The 19,474-nt window shown below is 41.9% G+C and overlaps 1 protein-coding gene across 3 annotated transcripts in view; it reads right to left on the minus strand.

Annotated features, from left to right (window-relative positions):
• Window positions 1–736: 736 nt before the first annotated feature.
• LOC130912937 (rapamycin-insensitive companion of mTOR-like) overlaps window positions 737–19,474 on the minus strand; it is a 30,694-nt gene continuing 11,956 nt past the window's right edge. Inside the window, exons 12-37 of one of the 3 annotated variants that reach the window (XM_057831106.1) lie at window positions 19,380–19,467; window positions 19,139–19,229; window positions 18,965–19,031; window positions 18,754–18,834; window positions 18,529–18,629; window positions 18,268–18,433; window positions 18,043–18,144; window positions 17,906–17,952; window positions 17,687–17,822; window positions 17,410–17,609; window positions 17,197–17,323; window positions 16,839–17,003; window positions 16,634–16,710; window positions 16,462–16,540; window positions 16,248–16,357; window positions 16,075–16,162; window positions 15,893–15,985; window positions 15,493–15,599; window positions 11,711–11,940; window positions 10,542–11,631; window positions 4,859–5,166; window positions 4,562–4,768; window positions 2,924–3,076; window positions 2,704–2,827; window positions 2,478–2,616; window positions 737–2,398 (exon numbers count right to left, since the gene is read on the minus strand). In XM_057831106.1, the coding sequence (XP_057687089.1) occupies window positions 2,318–2,398; window positions 2,478–2,616; window positions 2,704–2,827; window positions 2,924–3,076; window positions 4,562–4,768; window positions 4,859–5,166; window positions 10,542–11,631; window positions 11,711–11,940; window positions 15,493–15,599; window positions 15,893–15,985; window positions 16,075–16,162; window positions 16,248–16,357; window positions 16,462–16,540; window positions 16,634–16,710; window positions 16,839–17,003; window positions 17,197–17,323; window positions 17,410–17,609; window positions 17,687–17,822; window positions 17,906–17,952; window positions 18,043–18,144; window positions 18,268–18,433; window positions 18,529–18,629; window positions 18,754–18,834; window positions 18,965–19,031; window positions 19,139–19,229; window positions 19,380–19,467 (4,257 nt within the window). In that variant the 3' untranslated portion in view covers window positions 737–2,317. Of the gene's footprint in view, window positions 2,399–2,477; window positions 2,617–2,703; window positions 2,828–2,923; window positions 3,077–4,561; window positions 4,769–4,858; window positions 6,008–10,541; window positions 11,632–11,710; window positions 11,941–15,492; window positions 15,600–15,892; window positions 15,986–16,074; window positions 16,163–16,247; window positions 16,358–16,461; window positions 16,541–16,633; window positions 16,711–16,838; window positions 17,004–17,196; window positions 17,324–17,409; window positions 17,610–17,686; window positions 17,823–17,905; window positions 17,953–18,042; window positions 18,145–18,267; window positions 18,434–18,528; window positions 18,630–18,753; window positions 18,835–18,964; window positions 19,032–19,138; window positions 19,230–19,379; window positions 19,468–19,474 lie in introns of those variants that run through there. The other 2 variants (XM_057831107.1, XM_057831108.1) reach the window with 2 other exon arrangements.

Genomic DNA, 19,474 nt, shown 5'->3' on the forward strand with positions numbered 1-19,474 from the left:
TTAAATTTCATTGCTCCATATGTAGCCTACCTACTGGGGCCACAGTCAGCTGTTTTTGTCACTGCAGAGAAAAAGTTACATATTCATCTGCTTGATGTGTGATGACACGGCGTGGATTCTCTGTTAAGCTTGTTCGGACAGAATATTAATTTAAAATGAATGAAAACTAAATACTATTGAATATGTTGAAGCGATATGCAATGTTAAGAGTCTTGTTAGCTCGAATTGCTGTGTCTAGCCGCTGTAGCTCTGCTCCTCTCTGTGAACTCTCTATTCATATTCAAGCCGGAACATGCGCGGCTCTTAAGTGTCTCTGTCACGTGACTGTGTCGTAGCCGGTAACGCGCTCGGCCAAATGGACACACAAGTACGGAAGGTGAATTATGCCAAACAAAGGGTCACCACAAAGTCATTATTATCATTTTAAAAATTTAATTGACGGGTAAAAATAGATTATGACCGGATTTTTATGACCCTGTCAGTCAAAATGACAGACAACGAAAAAGTCTAGCGCAACCTCTGGTACACACATACATAACATTATCGGAAAACTTATTTTTTTGCAAACAGATTAATGCAGAGAGTGTTTTTTAACTGTTCTGATTGGCTAAAGAGAAAAGCAATAAGGTAGGATAATGCAGCAGCTAGGGGGGTAATATTTTGCATAAAACTCAATTTGGCAAAATATATGACATATTAAAAAATATATATATATATATATATATATATCAGATCCAGAAAGGGTACACAAAACAGCAAAACGGGTAGTTTCATCTTTTTTTTTTTTAATTAACAATGCATCCCTTTGATAGGATTGTATGTTTCTTTAGGTCATCAATGCCCCCAAAACATACTGTACACAATATACAGGGGAACCCACGATTCAGGCAAGAAAAAAAAAAAAAGAAACTTATTAAATTATAATACAGTCTTGAGGAAAATATAAATAACTTTTTTTCTTCTCTGGTTGAGCTCACTATGGTACAGACATATAATAAATAGATCAGATCTGACATCACTCAGTTGATCTATGAATCATCTCTATGAGTCCATTTGTGTAGCAGCATTAGAGCAAAAATTAGCCAATGGAAGCAGAGATCAGTCCCATCCCGTCTCCCTGGCAACCTTTTACATATCATTTAGTCACCCTCTTCTATCTCAGCCTCTGACAGTGATATTGCATTGTTGGAAACAAGAATCCAGGGTATTTTAACTCCTACAATGTAATGGCAACCTTCTTGGGAAAAAAAAAAAAGTTTTACGAGCAAGAAACAAGTTAAGGTGACAACTTGGCCCATGCGTGTAACACATGCAGAGGAAATGAAGCACAGAGGTAAGAAGGCATAGTGTTGGGTAGCTGCTATGTTTATGCGGGTTTTGGTGCTAATTTTATATCGACTCATTCTACACAATGAATAGCAGAAACAGCAAACTTGGCCATAGATCGTTGCACCTCCTGACGAAAAAACACAAGTTTACTAAGAATGTAATGACTGAGAAAGACATTAAGGGGGGGAAAAAGGATGGTATTAACTAGCAAAAAACTACATGCTATTCTCATGTACTTTGTAAGGGTGGCTTATACCAAATAGTGCTTAAGACAATACTACAGATGTTTGATTGTCTGGAGATACAAGAACTAGGAAAGGAATGGGTCATCTGTGCTGACAGGAGTCTACAAGTTCTGGGACAGTAAGGAAAAGATAAGCTGAAAAGACACATGGCTTGTACAGATCACAGGCGGGTGAATGGGAAGCACAAAGGCTTCAGATCCTTAAAAAACAGCAGGACCCTTTTTTAGTGTTTTGGTTCAGAGGGCAAAAAGCACACAGGATCTGAGGACTCACTATATGAGTACAATGTCTGTCATGACAGAAATCAACCTCTGGAACGAGACAGTCAAGAGATTTTTTTTTCCTTTTGGAACAACATGAGACTTTTGACCTCTTGTTTCAGTTTGTTCTTTTGATGCGTTATCGTCGAGTGTTACTCGAGTTGGCTGACCCTCTGAAGACAGTATTTGGTTGAGCTGCTCCTCTTTTTTTTCCCGTTAAAAAAATCTGAAACAGCATAAGATGGTAAAACATTGTTTACAGGCACTGATCTTCATTGGCAGCTCTTGCTTGCTTGAAGAACAGCGAGCGACGAAACGTTCCACTCCTCCTTGACTTATTCCTTGGCCACTTATACTCGGTTTTGAGCATCGGAAACCTGCTCGCCCCCTTCGAGCCATATCTGTGTGTCAGTCTTTCATGGTTCATTGTGGGGTGGCGTGTTCAGGGATTGGTAAGCAAGACATAGCTGGGAAGGATGATGATCAGGATTCATCAGGAGGTTCCCCTTCCTTGTCAACAGGTTTTGTCAGCTTTGTCAGGATTGCCTCTGCCTCCTCGTACATCTAAAATGAGCAACAACCGCACAATTAGCATTATAGCTAGGTTGACTTGAGTAGGATGAGGAAAGAGAAATGAATTTACTGGCATGAACTGAACATCCTGGAAGAGCTCCTGTATGAAACGTCTGGAGGTCAGTCGGAACATGCAGTGGGCTAAGAGATGAGACACCTCTGAGTATAGGCAGATGTCATCAAATGCATATGGAAACTTCTCTTTTATCCTGTAGAGGAAGAAAGTGAAGAATACTATCAAGGATCCATTGGCGAAGCTAAATGAGATTAGACTGGGTAAAGTAGAGAAGAATTACGTGAGAAGTCCTGTTTCATGGCCTTTGGTTCCTACAGACGAGCTAAGGTTGATGATGAGACGAAGCACCTCCTTTCTTAGCAGCACTCGAGGGGCAGGGCCATCCTCTGATATTGCCTTGCCACCTGTAGAGTATTACAGCACAGAGGAAAATATGGTTATAATGTCAATCGACCTTTTTCATATGGTAATGAGATACTTGTTTAATATCTTAATTTTACCAATGACAATGTCATTAGGTGTAGGTGTGCCACAGATGGAGCTTTGGGACACAGCAGAATCGCTGCAGCCCGACACACCAGAGAACTTGGACTGAGGCATAACCTCCAAACGGTGGCCGCTTTGGCCTCCCCAAGATGGGAAGTCCAAATAATCTGAAAAAACAAGATCAGACGAAAACAGTTCATATAATGTCTATTTGTCATGTAGGAGCTACACTGAATTGAGAAACTATGGGGTGAGTTATACAGGGTTGTGACACAAGCAGTGTTGTCACTAACGCGTTAAGTAATGCGTTACTAAGTAATGCGTTACTGTAATCTGATTACTTTGAGTAACAAGTAATCTAACGCGTTCATTTTTCAAAACCAATAATCTGAAAAAAGTTTCCTTAGTGTCTGTGCGTTACTATTTTGTTATTCCCTCATAATGTATGTAGAATGAACAATATTGTAGTCATGTACAAAAAGCATTTTGAATAGAAAATGCTAGAAAGGTTCCTGGTACGTGTTCGTTTCCATGGTAACCGCACACAGTTACCCTGCTTTGGTCTCGAGTCACACGCGCTTAGTATTTTGGGACCGAGAAATGCGTGTGCCAGGCTGCCAGCGCGGGTGCACATTTGAGTCGAGTGCAGCCACCTATTGAGATATGCGAGGGAATGTTGATCTCGGTACGTTCAAAAATGAGCGTGAGTATTTTTCCTTCATTCTGGAGGGTTCCAGCGACAGGTTGGACCTCCTACATGCGCGGCCGTTTCGTAGCTTTGCCGTTGCAACGGCGGCTAATCATGCCTCCAAGTTGGCAAGCATTATTTACATCATATTCGTGTTGTACATTTATGCCTTGACATGCTAAATGAACATGTCGCCTTTAGGATGTGTTGTAAGTCCGACTGAGTGTAAAGTGCTTAGTTGCCGCCACGTTTTGTGGCCAAATTGACCGCGTGTGTACGGCGTACTTCCGGGATGTGCTCGCGCATCTATTTATTGCACTGTGCAATTCATTTGTGTGTTGTTGATTATTGTGCAGTCAATTTGCATTGTTTTACATTGGCACTGATACGCTCTTAACCCTGACCCGAAATTCAGAATTTTTGACATTAGGTTTAATCTTCGAGTTAGCGGGATTTAATTAGTCGGTTTAATTGATTTCAACACATTCCATATAGTTTGTCAGTTATTTGTTAGTTTCAGGGCTCCGGAGTGGCTAAGCTAGCGCGGGTCAATGGTGGTTGAAATCAACTCCACCGACTAATTAATCCTCCGCTAACTCGAAGATTAAGCCTTATGTAAAAAATTCTGATGTTCCCCCTTAAATTAAATCATCGGGAAGTCAATTACATGCAATGATATTTTTCTGTTGTCATTCGTATGTTGAGGCGGCAAAGGGAGGAAAAATTGGTAAATAGTAACTGAAAAATTACTTTTATAGTAACTTAGTTATTTTGATAACATAGTAATCAGTAAAGTAACTAGATTACGTTTTTGAGGCGTAATCAGCTATCAGTAATTAAATGAACTTTTTCCAAGTAATCTGTGACAACATTGGAGATACAAGGCATAAAGCAGCTGGTCAAAATTGTTGGTAAACCCCTGTTGCAGGGTTGTGTTTATGTATCAAATGTCAACAGCAATCACCTGTCCGGGACCGTGCATTGTTGATCGGTGGCTGTGCAGGGTAACCCAGGACAATGGCCCCTACACAGTAGAGGCAGTTCTCCTCAGTATGATCCTGCAGTCCCGTCTCATCAGCGTCTATAATGTGGTTTGGGCAATCACCTCTGTTCACAATCAGCTCGGAAATACTGAACTGCTGCTTCAGTACCGGCAAGGCAGGACGATCACCTACATGGTTAATAATGCAAAAGTTAGCACAATTTTAAACTCCCATCTTGTTCTATTTGCAGTCGTGACCGGTTTATTTGAGGAAATTACCATTTTCATCACCAAAGAGAAAGCGTTTCCTTTCCTCTGATGGTGGGCTTATCCTCTGCTGAAAGTACGCTGTGTCTCTAATATGGAACATATCATTAATGTCCAGAGGCAGCGCGAGTCCTATGTAGTCATCGCTGCACCCGTAGGTGGCGCTGGAGACCATGGAGCGCACAGAGGAACAACGCTGCAAGGTGCTCTGGTTGATTGGACTTAGGAGCTCCTCTTTGTCCAGGGAGGCGAAACTTAGAGCCTTCAAAAACCTAGGGAGGCCAAGAGGAGAGGTACGTGAGAGGATCCGGGGGGAGAGACTGAGAGGGGAAAAACGGGGAGCAATAGCAAAAAATGGTGGATAAAAGCAGAGAGAGATTTGGTGAGGAGAATAAGAAGGATGTTGGACTAAAGGGCTACGAAATATCAGACGTTACAGCCCATTCAAGTGTTGAGTTGTGGTGAAGAAAAGCTTCATAAAAACAATGGCAGACAATTGAAATTTCGATTACTCAGCTTCACAGAGTACAAGGTGCCCATTACAACATGAATATGAATATACAGGGAGAACAGAATGTAGGTCCGCCAACCTACCAACTCTACCTAAGTGGCTGACATTGACAACAATAGTTGTCCAATCTATTTGAAGTGGGAGGGTTGGCAGAAGCCCTCCCAGTTCAAATGGACTGAATGTCTACTAATGACAAACCAATTTAAATTTATAGCAGAAGGATGAAAAGAGCCACATGATTGGACATGTATTATTGTCACGGCACTAAAAGAGTTAACACCACCAATACAAACTGTCATTTGGAGCCTAGGTGGTCAGTCACAGCATAAGGATGCTTTCTAGATAGAGATACTATGCGAGGTTTGAAAGTATGGGTTGGCTCATTGGACATGCTTTTGTAAATATGATCAGTGGTTTAACGTCAGATTGTGGGATTGTAATTCTACAAGGGACTTGCTAAATTCTAGAGGGGTCAAAGCACTGGTAACGGCCTCTGTGGGCAAAGATGTAACAAAGGGCAGTAAAAGCAGATGGCACTAGAATCTAACAAGAACACAAGGTCCACCCACCGCGGCACCAAGGTTCTGGACAGTCTGCGGTACGGACTTAAGACGGTGGAATCTGGGCAGGTACTTCTCCTATCTGATATCCTGACAAAAACAACAAAATGTCCACGAAACACATACAAACCTGTGACAGTTGATGTAGACAGAAACCTGGACCCTCATCAAAGATTCGTACTACTTGGATATCAGTATTAGGACACATGTACAATACTACATTGCTTTAAAAAAGTGAAAATGGAGGCAGGTACAGTGCTGGCTGACACCAAAAATGAGTTTATTGTATCATCAATTTAAGGGAGAGAGCGAGTTGCCTGTCCCTTCAGTGAATGTATGTGAGTGTGAAACCAAGCAGGATTCTTTTTAAAACACAAGTTTGTTACAGCACCCTACAGGATGAAGGCTGTGCGCGCATACCCTACTGACTAACTTGTAAAGTACAGGCAACACTGGCACCAATAAGTCCGTAATTAATTAATTAGACCTGAGACAAATTTTTTTTTTAAAAATCAGGGTCCGACGACCAATAGATGCTGGACCATGCTACATACCTACCAAGTTTCTAGACGAACGGTTCACGAAAATAAAGGAGTAGGACTTCAAAGTTAGTTTCCACAAAAAGGAGAAGAAAAACAACTGACGAATAACTCGGCAGGTTGTCTTCAGCATGTAAAAACACCTGAGATATCTGTTGTTTTGGAAATGGGACATCTCTCCATACCAGGCTAGCTTAGCTTTAACTATACAGGATGACTTTACAATGGCTGTGCTTTCTTCCATCTGCCACAGCAAGGGATCTTGGTAAGTACTCAATTTCCAACTTAAAAAAATAAAATCTGGTGATGACGTTGCAGCAAAGCACGCCACACATAAGCCCTTTTGACACTGTATATATCACAAAATATAGCAGAAAAGTGCTTTGATATGTACTGTATTTTGTTTCTTCTCCTGGCAATGTGTCAAGAGTGAACTTTTAAAATAGAAACTCCTTCAAAATGCACTGAAATTCACTGTGGCACATGAATGAACCTGAACTCAAAATGCAGAGAAGTGGTAAAATTCCTTTTTTTTTTTTTTTTTTTTTTGCAAACGTGCCCAGCTCAAAGAGCACTCGATCAAATGATGGGCTTGCTGTGCCCTATAGACCCTACCCACCGACGTCACAAAACCACGTGCTCGCTGTATGGTTCCGCCCACTTGTCCGTCATTTTGTCTCTGTATTAGCATTGGTTTCAATTGATCGAGGAATTTAAAATGCATTTCATGGAAGACCCGGTGCTTTCTGATGCCGTAAACTCACTGGATGTGTTGCATAAAAGGCGTTATGTGGAAAAGCTTCGTTCTATACAGTCGCCAGATCCATATTTGATGCCCAAATCGATGTTTTTCGACCCACTGTCTTCGCCCTGTCTGCCTGACATCTGCTACGCTGATATTTACAATTATCTTGTCCACACAAAATCAGCCTCACGAAAATTTGAAAAACTTCAAGAGCTTGGAGGCTTATAAATACTTCGTTGCTGGTTGAGTGAAACAGGTCCTCGTCCACGAAAATTCGGCAGGAATCTATCTTGTGCTTGGAAAGGTGAGTTACGAAATTTTCAATTCAAAATCTTTTGTTATTGCTAACATCCACTGTCAAGTCTAATGTATTTCATGTCGTTTGTCAATGGAGTTAAGGCTTTTAATGTTTATATGGTTTAGCAATAGCACTCTCACTACATACATACGTGTATGTTGTCGGCGATTAGCCTAGCAATGATCTTAATTGTGGTTATTTGTCAGCCCCGTAGACGAGGCCAGTTTCTTTCACTTGGTACCAGCTAAATATTATTCAAAAAATAACGATGGTGAAAGAAAGGGAAGTCACAAACATCTTGAATTTGAAACTATGTCGTACTACGTCGTATGTTGTCGGCGATTAGCCTCGCAATGATGTTAATTGTGGTTATTTGTCAGCCCCGTAGACGAGGCCAGTTTCTTTCACTTGGTACCAGCTAAATATTATTCAAAAAATAACGATGGTGGAAGAAAGGGAAGTCACAAACATCTTGAATTTGAAACTATGTCGTACTACGTCGTATGTTGTCGGCGATTAGCCTCGCAATGATCTTAATTGTGGTTATTTGTCAGCCCAAAACCCTCTAAGTATATCTTAAATGCATCTTACCGGATATAAAATGACTACTACATAGTCTGTGGTGATTTTTTGGTGCCCAGTTTTCACGTCGAATTGCAGCCGTCCATTTCGCTCTCTTTGGATCCCTCGGAATACGGTAAAACTTCTCCTCTCTCCTTCCATCTTCTCTGTTAGTGCAACCAACAGCCACACACGCCTTCACCATTTTGATTATTAACGTTAAGGAGCAGAAAAACACGCCGTAAATAGGAGAAATGTACGTAGCCGTAACAGGTTAACACTATGTTTTGACGGACAAGTGGGCGGTACCATTCAGGAGAGCGGAGTTGTGACGTCACGTGGGTAGGGTCTATAGACCCTACTCACATGACGTCACAACCACGCCTCCGCGCCATATTGTCCGTCTACTGGTCGTGTTGATGCATTACCGCTACGTAAATTCCTCCTATTATGGCATGTTTTTCTGCTCGTTAACATTAATAATCAAAATGGTGAAGGCGTGTGTGGCGGTTGGTTGCAATAACAGAGAAGACAGACGGAGAGACTTTAAGTTCTACCGTATTCCGAGAGACCCGGAGAGGAGAGCGAGATGGACTGCTGCAATTCGACGAGAAAACTGGGCTCCAAACGATTACCACGGATTATGTAGTAGTCATTTTATATCTGGTAAGATGCATTTAATATATATTTAGAGGGCTTTGGGCTGACAACCACAATTAAGATCATTGCGAGGCTAATCGCCGACAACATACAGTTTCAAATTCAAGATGCTTATTTTTTCCACCATCATTACATTTTGAATAATATTTAGCTGGCACCAAGTGAAAGAAGCTGGCCTCGTCTACGGATCATCAGTTAAACAGGTGTGTCCAAACCTTTTGCAAAGGGGGCCAGTTTTGGTGTGGTAAAAATGCGGGGGGCTACCTTGGCTGATTTACATAGAACAATATATTTAAACAAATTTTAGCAAGCCCTTCTGTGTGTCACATTTGCTTTATTTTTTTTTTTAATTCATAAATTCAACAGTCTCGTCTTTGTGGCTTTCTCTTTCGACACTCGGACTCTTGCGAAGTACTGCTGCTGTGAAAAAATAAACTAGCTTCAAGTTTCTATAATTTCTCGCTGCGTATCGTCCCTGTAATGTTGTCGTACATGTCAGCGTGTCGTTTAGTAATATTGCGTCACATCGAACTCTTTGAAATCAGCGACTGTCTTTGCAAATGAGGCAGACACAGTTGTTGCGTGTTTTATTGAAGAAATAGTCCAATATCCACCTATCCTTGAAGCGTCGGCCATCGCAGTCAACTTTTTTTTTTTTTTTTGATTGTCGCCATTTTAGAAATCACACAGGGTAATGTTGCTTAGTGTGCTGCTCTTAAAGTTTTTCAAACTTTCGTGAGAATAGGCTGATTTTGTGTGGACAAGATAGTTGTAGATATCAGGGTAGCAGATGTCAGGCAGAGAAGGCAAAGACAGCGGGTCGAAAAATATCGATTTAGGCATCAAATATGGATCTGGCGAATGGATAGACTGAAGCTTTTCCACATAACGTCTTTTATGCAACGCATCCAATAAGTTTACAGCGTCTGAAAGCACCGGGGCTTCCATGAATTGCTCTATAAACTGAACGACTAATTGAAACCATTGAGAATAGGGCTAAACAGAGACGGACAATATGGCGGCCGGATACAGCGACACGTCATTCTGTGACGTTGGTGAGTAGGGTTTATACTTTAGTTTTCACGCAATCTGCATTTTATATATGACTTTAGTGTATTATTATTCAGATATTTAATATACATTTCCAACCAATATGAGTTTTACTTTTAAGTCCTTCGCATAGTTATACACATTTTTTCTGAAATTAGCTTGTCATAGTGGACTAATTTTCACCTATTGGTACTTTTGCAGCAGTGCAGTACAGCACATGTCACAGTGTCAATATTGTGTCTCCATGTCTGCAATTATCTAGAAAATGGCATAACAGGTATTATTTTGCCACATATTTTTACATTTGGGCTATTTCTTAAGTGCCAGCTGTAAAACCGCTTAAAAATACTGCATTGCACAAAAAAATAAAATCTTCATTTGCAAAAAAAAAACCCTAAAGCGCACAGAAAAAAACAAAGGCCAGATTTGGATTTAGCACCCTACAATTACGTAAGAACAAGTGTTTACATCAGTGCTACAGTTGTAACCAAAAATGCAGGTGTCCTTGACCAAGAAAAGCTTGCCAAGGCCAAACAAAAAGTTTAGGGTACTTGACCTAACTTTAAACTCTGAATATCTGTTCTGTTCACTCTAAATTTGTCTGACTGATTAAGTAGTGTGACTTTGGCCCATACTGCTTCTATTGCGAAGTACGATAAATACTTTAGTCTTTGATGCTTCTATTGTCGTGTACAATATAGTACTCTTCCAGTGCTTTCCATGATTAGCATACAATGAGGGGTCTCATGGACTATTATAGTCAGACCTTACCTGCGAGGCGTGAGTCGAGAGTCCAGGCTGCCTGTCTTCATAGTGATGGTGTCTGTGAATAGTACATCTTTTGCAGGTGAAGCCAATGCTTCACTATGAGACAAAGACGGGTGTATCCGTTGTTGCTGCAGCCGTTTGAGTGTGGCATAACCCAACGCGTCTCTGGGGCTTGTGTACATGAAGCTGCAGTCAGCTAGGCTCTTTATGGTGGTCACTGAGGGTGACTTTAGCGATTGAGCCCGACGGGGGAGTGTGTGCGAGGACCCAGGTGGTACCAAAGAAACAGTGGAGGACTTGGATGAAGACATGTGGTTTGTCTGTGTCTGAGGGGTGAGAGGGGACAGAGCTTTGACAGTCTTGGCTGAGACAACTGTGTTGAGGCTAACACAGTCTGAAGAGTCTGGTTCAGGTTCGGAATGCTCAGGGTTTCCAACGGTTTCCCTTGATGGGCTGGAGCTCATCGAGCTGATACCGCTGGTCGTGGTGTCCGTGTTAAAGCTCTGACTGCGACTTTTGAACTGGGTACCTCCCGTGTTTCCTCCCCCTCCCACATTGCCCCCGCTAGAAGAGGTGCCTCCATCTCCTCCCGCCAGACGCTCTCGGCTGCTCTGCTCCCGTTCTCGACAGGGATGCTCCATGTGCCCTCCAAGACCACTCAATGCTAGGCCTGAGCCTCCTCCTTTGGCCAACTTTCCATCTACAAGATGCTCCTCAGATCCCCCCCGGGTACCGACAAATGATGTCTCCAGGCTGACAGTGGGACTCTTTGGCATTCCTCTGCCATTTAACACAGTGGTGAAGACCTCACCCTGGTTTGAGCTGTAAGCAGAGGGTTCCGTCACGGTCCGGTTACGCCTCATCTTAAACTCAGTCGGTGTGCGGGAGCCCGTCGGGGTCTTGGGATCGCTTGTGGAGCGCAACTTCTTACTGGGAAGGGACAGAGAGTTGAGGAAACGTGCACGGACAAAGCGTGTGGAGGCCAAGATGGTAAAGGGGCTGCGGTCCTTGACTGGTTTGGAGTGTATATAGAACGGAGACTCATCTGACTGGTCCAGAACATCACATTTATCATCATCCAGGATGTACATGTCTAAAAGCAGGAAGTAAAAGAATGATCAAGTTCTTCATCAATGGACAGTGCAAAGAGTAAATTCATCAGTCCTACATACTTGGTTGAGACTCGCTCTCACTGTTGTGACGGGAGCTGGTGGATTCAGAGTTGAGACTGAGCGTGCTTGGCACTGATGATAGTTCAGAGGTCAAGTGAGGTTCAACCTCATCTGGAGTGACTGGCCACAGAGTTCTGCGACTGTGTCTGACTGCATCCCACCCGTACTGCTTCAACATCTCACACCCCTGCCTAGTCTTGGATATCACTCCCAGCACATAAACACATGTACTGTGGATTGAAACATTGATTCGTTAGATACTACACAGAGGAATCTTGGAGGGTTAGTTATTACACAAGACAATTTCTTCAATATTTTTTTCAAGTGTGTTACTGTTGAATAAAATAAAAACATTATACAGTGGAGCAAATAAGTATTTAGTCAACCACCAATTGTGCAAGTTCTCCTACTTGAAAAGATTAGAGAGGCCTGTAATTGTCAACATGGGTGAACCTCAACCATGAGAGACAGAATGCGGGGGAAAAAAACAGAAAATCACATTGTTTGATTTTTAAAGAATTTATTTCCAATTTAGAGTGGATAATATGTATTTGGTCACCTACAAACAAGCAAGATTTCTGGCTGTCAAAGAGGTCTAACTTCTTCTAACAAGTTCTAACGAGGTCTAACGAGGCTTGACTCGTTACCTGTATTAATTAAAGATGCACCGATACCGACACTGGTATCGGTAGGGGGCGCCGATCCAGCCCGAAATGGTGGTATCGGTGAGTACCAACAAAGACGGCGCCGATACCATTTACCGGTCCAATATTATAACATTTGACCGCAGCCTTTTTTTCCCCCCTCCTGGCGCTCACTACACTCTGTCTCTGTGTTGTGTGATGACACGTGAACATCAAGCAGCTATCGCTATTGGCCTGCTCCAGACCAATGAGAGCGGGCCAATAGCCACTCCTAACCAATGACAAGGCCGCTTTTTCATATGGAGGAAACACAAACCAGGAGTAATGGCGGCAGTCGGGAAGTATTTAAAAATAGAAATCGCGTCGATTAAAATCAATGACTGCATGCAAGATTTGCGGCCTGAAAGTTTTGAGATGTGGAGTTAAATCGACCAGAATCAATACCTCGAACCTGATAAAACATTTGAAGACGAAATGTGAACGAACACAACGAGTTTGAGCCTGCAAGAGCAGGACTGCTATCCAGAAGGGCGCTGGACCGGAGCAACAATCTCTGGTCAGTTTACTACGTCTACTTTACTTTTATTGTGTTTCACTGAAAGAAATGCCGCAGTAATTTGGGAACTGTTCCCAAAGTAGGGTTGCCACCTTTCAGAAATACAAATAAGGGACTCCCCCCTCCCGAAAAAAGGAGGCTAATAGAGGGACAGGATGCTGTGGTCAATTATTATTACTTATAATTGTTAGCGTCCGCAAATGCGGAAACAAGGTGGGAACTCGAAGCAGACAACAAGCGGGGGATATGTACAAGGGCTTAATGATTGCAAACAAAAAATAACACGCGATCGCGGGATAGAAGAAAAAACAAAAGGAGTCCGTGACAGCAGGTCGACGGAGCTCAATACTACAAACTCGAAAGTTAACCAAGATGATAGGCAGCGAGCCAAAAAGCCTAAATAAAAACACTCAAATACCTGCACAGGGTATAGGGTTACAAACGAGAGCAGCACACTAACAGAAAAAAACCCAATGCAGGGGCCTAACAAGCAAATGTAGCGAGACTATAGTGCGAGATGTCAAATGGCAATCAGCAAGGCAAAATACCTTTGAGATCACCCGTGCCTAAATGCTGTGCTGATGAGCCTGCATTGGATTCAGGTGCGACGTCAGGAAAGCCCCCATGACCAGCCCAGCAACAAGACACAATCTAACCAGCAGCAGAATGTGACAATAATATAATGAAAGTTGCACTGTTTGGCCTTTGAGAGGTTTAAAAAGGTTTATTTAGTTCATTCTGAGTTTATTATTATGAATTTATTTTTACTTTCTTACTGTTGGGCTAGCATTATACATGTTTTATTAATTTCATAAATGTAGCACTATTTTGGCCTTTGAGAGCCAAAGGTTTATTCAATTATTGTCTACTAGGGTTTAGTAGACTATTCACTTTGTACTAGTCTTTTTCCTGTTTTGCAAAGGTAAGCAACAGCCTGACAAAGCCTTGATAGCAATGATTTCACATCCAATTATGTTGCTCTTTGGAAAAAAAAAAAAAATATATATATATATATATATATATATATAAACGGGGTGGTATCGGTATGGTATCGGCCGATACTGCACAGCCAGGTATCGGTATCGGGGCCAAAAAATGGTATCGGTGCAACACTAGTATTAATGGCACCTGTTTTAACTCATTATCGGTATAAAAGACACCTGTCCACAACCTCTGTCAGTCACACTCCAAACTCCACTATGGCCAAGACCAAAGAGCTGTCGAAGGACACCAGAGCCATAATTGTAGACCTGCGCCAGGCTGGGAAGACTGAATCTGCAATAGGTAAAACACTTGGTGTAAAGAAATCAACTGTGGGAGCGATTATTAGAAAATGGAAGACATACAAGGCCACTGATAATCTCCCTCTCCATGCAAGATCTCTCCCCGTGGCGTCAAAATGATAACAACGGTGAGCAAAAATCCCAGAACCACACGGGGGGGGGGGGGGGGGCCTAGTGATTGACCAACAGAGAGCTGGGACCACAGTAACAAAGGCTACTACCAGTAACACAATGCGCCGCCAGGGACTCAAATCCTGCACTGCCAGACGTGTCCCACTGATGAAGAAAGTACACGTCCAGGCACGTCTGCGTTTCGTTAGAGAGCATTTGGATGATCCAGAAGAGGACTGGGAGAGTGTGTTATGGTGAGATGAAACCAAAATAAAACTTTTTGGTAGAAACACAGGTTCTCGTGTTTGGAGGAGAAAGAATACAGAATTGCATCCGAAGAACACCATACCTACTGTGAAGCATGGGGGTGGAAACATCATGCTTTGGGGCTGTTTTTCTGCAAAGGGACCAGGACGACTGATCTGTGTAAAGGAAAGAATGAATGGGGCCATGTATCGAGAGATTTTGAGAGAAAATCTCCTTCCATCAGCAAGGGCATTGAAGATGAGACGTGGCTGGGTCTTTCAGCATAACAATGATCTCAAACACACAGCCAGGGCAACAAAGGAGTGGCTTCGTAAGAAGCATTTCAAGGTCCTGGATCTCAACCCCATAGAAAATCTGTGGAGGGAGTTGAAAGTTCGTATTGCCCAACGACAGCCCCAAAACATCACTGCTCTAGAGGAGATCTGCATGGAAGGAATGGGCCAAAAATACCAGCAACTGTGTGTGAAAAGCGTGTGAAGAGTTACAGAAAACGTTTGGCCTCCGTTATTGCCAACAAAGGGTCCATAACACAGTATTGAGATTAACTTTTGGTATTGACCAAATACTTATTTTCCACCATGATCTGCAAATAAGTTCTTTAAAAATCAAACAATGGAATTTTCTTTTTTTCCCCCCACATTCTGTCTCTCATGGTTGAGGTTTACCAATGTTGACAAGTACAGGCCTCTCTAATATTTTCAAGTGGGAGAACTTGCACAATTAGTAGTTGACTAAATACTTATTTGCCCCACTGTACAGGTATAATAAAATAATTCTGGTCAACTTTCACATAACATTTATTTCTTGTACAATAAGGAAATATGTGGGTTTAGAGATGAGACCTCTTGAATAAATGCATATAAACTGAATGAAGAGGTTTGAAATTAACAGACTGCTGTACAGAGAAAAAAAAAGTCTTACCCTCGTACTGACAACACCTCACAGTGCTGAGCTAATGCAAGCATGTCAGGGATGACGTTCTCCTCATGGAGGAGATTTAAGCCCCAGTTTGAAGAGCCAATGTTGCCCTGAATGGAAATGAAACAACAATCTCAGTTATTTGCCTAATGCACCATTGATAAATTAAATTGGAATAGAATGATCAATCAAAATATTTTAATGTCCCGTACCCCCCCCCCCCCCCAATCAGACATAATGGATTGGAAGATAAAAGTAGACCTTGTGTTCTTATGTAAATGCACTCGCCAGAAACACTTCACAGTTTGCATTAAGAACTTTCAGTATTAAGATCAATAAACTTGTAAAAATGAATGCTTTTAAATTCCTTGACAGACATTAACTGATATTAAGTTGTCCTGACCAGAGCCCAAAGAGCAGCCTTCAGCTGTTTGATGCCCTCCCAGGTGTCCAGCATTGGGGAGCGAACAGTGTAGCTGAGGTCAGGAACTATACTCTGTAGGCAGGCAGACAAACAAAAATGTTTACAATAATCTACATCATTTTCTACAGTCACATTTAAATCTCCACCCCCAAAATAATTACCTGAGTTTCTAATAGATGGCAGCCTGTCTTATCGTGGACTAGCTGACCATACAAGTGCACAGGGAGATAGACATTTGGTCTTTGTAACCTAGAGTTAATTATCAATTAAATTAAATTAGAAGCAGGAAGGTTTGAGTAGTTATAAAAATGTTAAATTCTAAAATCCGCTAAACCTTTGGTTGCTGCGTCTGACGTAGTTATCGCCATCAACAGGTTTGCGATAGGTTGTTAGTGCTTCGTTGAGTTGCTCTTCTATCAGGTCTACATATTTTAAGTTGTATTCCTGCAAGTCAAAAAGACAATTACATTTGCGATTGAACAACAGATTCCTATTCTAAAATACCACATTGGCAAAATAAATCAACGCAAGAAGTTCCTATGGTGTACCTTCTGCCATTTATCGAGCTGTTTGCTGACATAACCCCTCTCATTGAGATAAGAAAACCCTTTAGGTATGGACAAGAACCTACAATAGAGACAGAATGCAGAATGTTTGTGACTATCACAAAAGTGTAAAAAATACAATGAAACATCAAGAAGACATGAGGTCGTCATTCACCTGAGGAGCAGCAGGAGGCCTTTGTCTCCCAGGTGAGACAAAGCTGGTTTCAGCTGGATGAGCGCATGAAGGTTGGCCTTTCAAAGGTACCAAAATATCAAGCAAGACAACAGAAGTTGGCTATTCAATTATTACACATTTCTTTAAATGGATTACTATCCGAATACAATGCAGTGAAGTATAAAATGTATCTCATCATGATCACCTTGTCTTCACAGGCTTCGTCCAGAACATCAAGTGCCTCCATGGACACAGCTTTGCTGTGGTCGTGAAGCTGTGTAACCAGCAGTTCCATGCCCCAGCTGCTAAAGAATTCCACGCCTGCTCGCAGGAGCACTCGGAGATGCTTGGTTGCGTACAGTCTGCAAGTCTGCTCACAAAATTAGAATAGGAGGAGAATAAAGGGGGCATGAGAACAACACAATGTTACCCATAGAGAACAGTTCTATTAGTTCTGGGCATTACAAGGTACTTGCTAACTTTACAGGGGTGGGATTTTTTTTTTCTTCTTCAAATTTTTTGGACAACAATTATCTATTTGTGCGTTCATGTTGTTGCCATACATCAGTAGCAGCAGTAAGGATCTTGGAGAGGATAACTCTTGCCAGACCATCTCTGCTGTAGTCTAGTGTGGCTACAGCGAGCTTCAGCACAGCGTCCTGGTTCTTCACAGAGCACAGATTCAGCAGGCTACAAAAATCGACAGTAGAAAAAAATATTAAGCTCGGTGTAGAGGAATGCACGGGAAATAAATTGTGTTGTTCCTATACACTCACCACTGAAACAGGCCACATTTCTCCAAAAGTTTAACTCCATGAGGGTGTGAAGAGAGCGTCCCCAAGAAAAGAAAGTAGTGTTGGCTAAGTGTGGTGAGCAGGCCGTTACTTTGCAGGCAGCGTTCAGGCTTCAGGCCTGAGGACGAAGAAAGCCACGAAACCATATCCCTCACCAGGTCCTCCAGGTAGCCCTGGCCATCCTTGTAAATATTGGAAGCAGCCCGTTAGAAGAGTACAATAGGACAGAAATGAAAATAACTTTCTATCCATTTCTCACCTCATCCGAATCCATGAGGAACTCAACGAACTGACAGCCAACCACAGTAAGTTGTCTTGCCTTAACATGATCCAAAGCTAGCCCTGCGTACAATTTACTGCTAGGCTTATAGAAGTAGAGCAGCCGCCGCACAAACCTGCATCACAGGGAAACAAAAGTGCAATAATTAGAACCACGTTGTTATATCAAGGTCAATATGAGTTTGTCAATTGCTCTTACTTGTGCATCTGTTCATCTTTGTTGTTCCTGAGATTTACATTTGGCCACTACGATGAAGAAGAAAAAAAAAGGGATTTTAAAGACCCAAAAAGACTAGTGCGCTTACGACAAAGATGGTGGTGCAACCTGATCCTGACCTTAAGTATTGTACCAATGAGCAACCAGTTCCACTCAAGGTTTTGCTTGTGGTTGAGAATGTGACTATCTCGTAAATTCATCATCAACGCTTCCTCTGTGTCCTGGACCAAGACAAAAAAATTTATAATTAAATATATTTTAATAGTGGTTTTTGTATTTCTCAAGCCATAATTCATCAAACATAATAAGCTATAGTAAAACAGTAAAATCTACGAAAAGTTTACCTTAATGACATAAATGTCCCTTGGGACCCGTGAGTGTGATTCTCTGCGGCTATGCGAAGACACAGACTTGCGGATGATGTGGTCCAAATAGAGGCTGTGTGGTTTAAAACCTTTCTTTTTTCTTTCATGGAAACGCTTCAGATTGTTGACAGCTGCACTCGCCCGACTGTATGAAAATTGAATTTAATTAAGTTTGATCATAGTCATGGATTGAGTTCAGCTCAATTTTAGTGGAGTGAACTAAAGTATGATTGTACTCACAGTCTTTTTTCTTGTGGGATGTCAAAGGAGGCTGCCATGTTGATGAGGGTGGGAAGGCAGTGCAGGTGGTGACTGTGTGTGTGTGGAAGGATGGTGTTTGCCTAAACATGGGTGATGCAGGTAGTGGGGGGAAAAAGGCTTGATTACAAAATGTTTATCAAAGAAAGGATTTTCTTATATTACAAAGAAACAGGTTTGACGATCTTTAGAATGACACTGCCTTACCATATGTAAAAGCTCGCCCAGAATGATGGTGGCTCTGACAGCTAGTTGGTCATCATTGCTTGTCACCACTTCTACAAGGCCCTGATAAGTGATTAAGCAGAAAAATTCAATATCCAAATAAAAGGAAAATATGTTTTATGTGTTATTTGAACTATCTCAAGGACGAAGACTACAAAATGGGACATATGCATATTACTTGCGAGACACTCACCTCCAACAGGCCACTGGTGATGAACGCAGAGAGCACAAATGCTAAGTAGTTATCCATCAAATCAGGTCTGGTCAATAAAATAAAAAGAAAAATTATGCTTCGTGAGTAATGTAAAGGACCAAACGTTAGGTTATTTAAAAGATGACAGCACTTTGGCCTTATTTCATGTCTCACCGTGAACGAGCCCTGTGGGGAAGAATAACTTTGGCCTCAGCAGCAACGAACCCATCAGAGAGTCTCCATGTGTCCTGGAATCTACCTGGGTCTGATAAAGAAAAATGAATTGTACTTTATATAAAAATGGATGTATTTTTTTAACATCTTATGTTCCGAAACACTGTCTTGCGACACCTCGCCTCAACTCACAAGAAGAGTAGGTGTAAAAGCTCCAAGCAAGATAATAAATGTTATTTACCAACACTTAGAAGAGCTTCGGTGAAGTCTTGGGTCACGATGGGCACAGGGAGTCTGAATATCTCATACAACACCTCCAACAAGCCTTTCTGTAAA

Source organism: Corythoichthys intestinalis, chromosome 3, assembly GCF_030265065.1.
Source record: "Corythoichthys intestinalis isolate RoL2023-P3 chromosome 3, ASM3026506v1, whole genome shotgun sequence".
NCBI lineage: Eukaryota > Metazoa > Chordata > Actinopteri > Syngnathiformes > Syngnathidae > Corythoichthys > Corythoichthys intestinalis.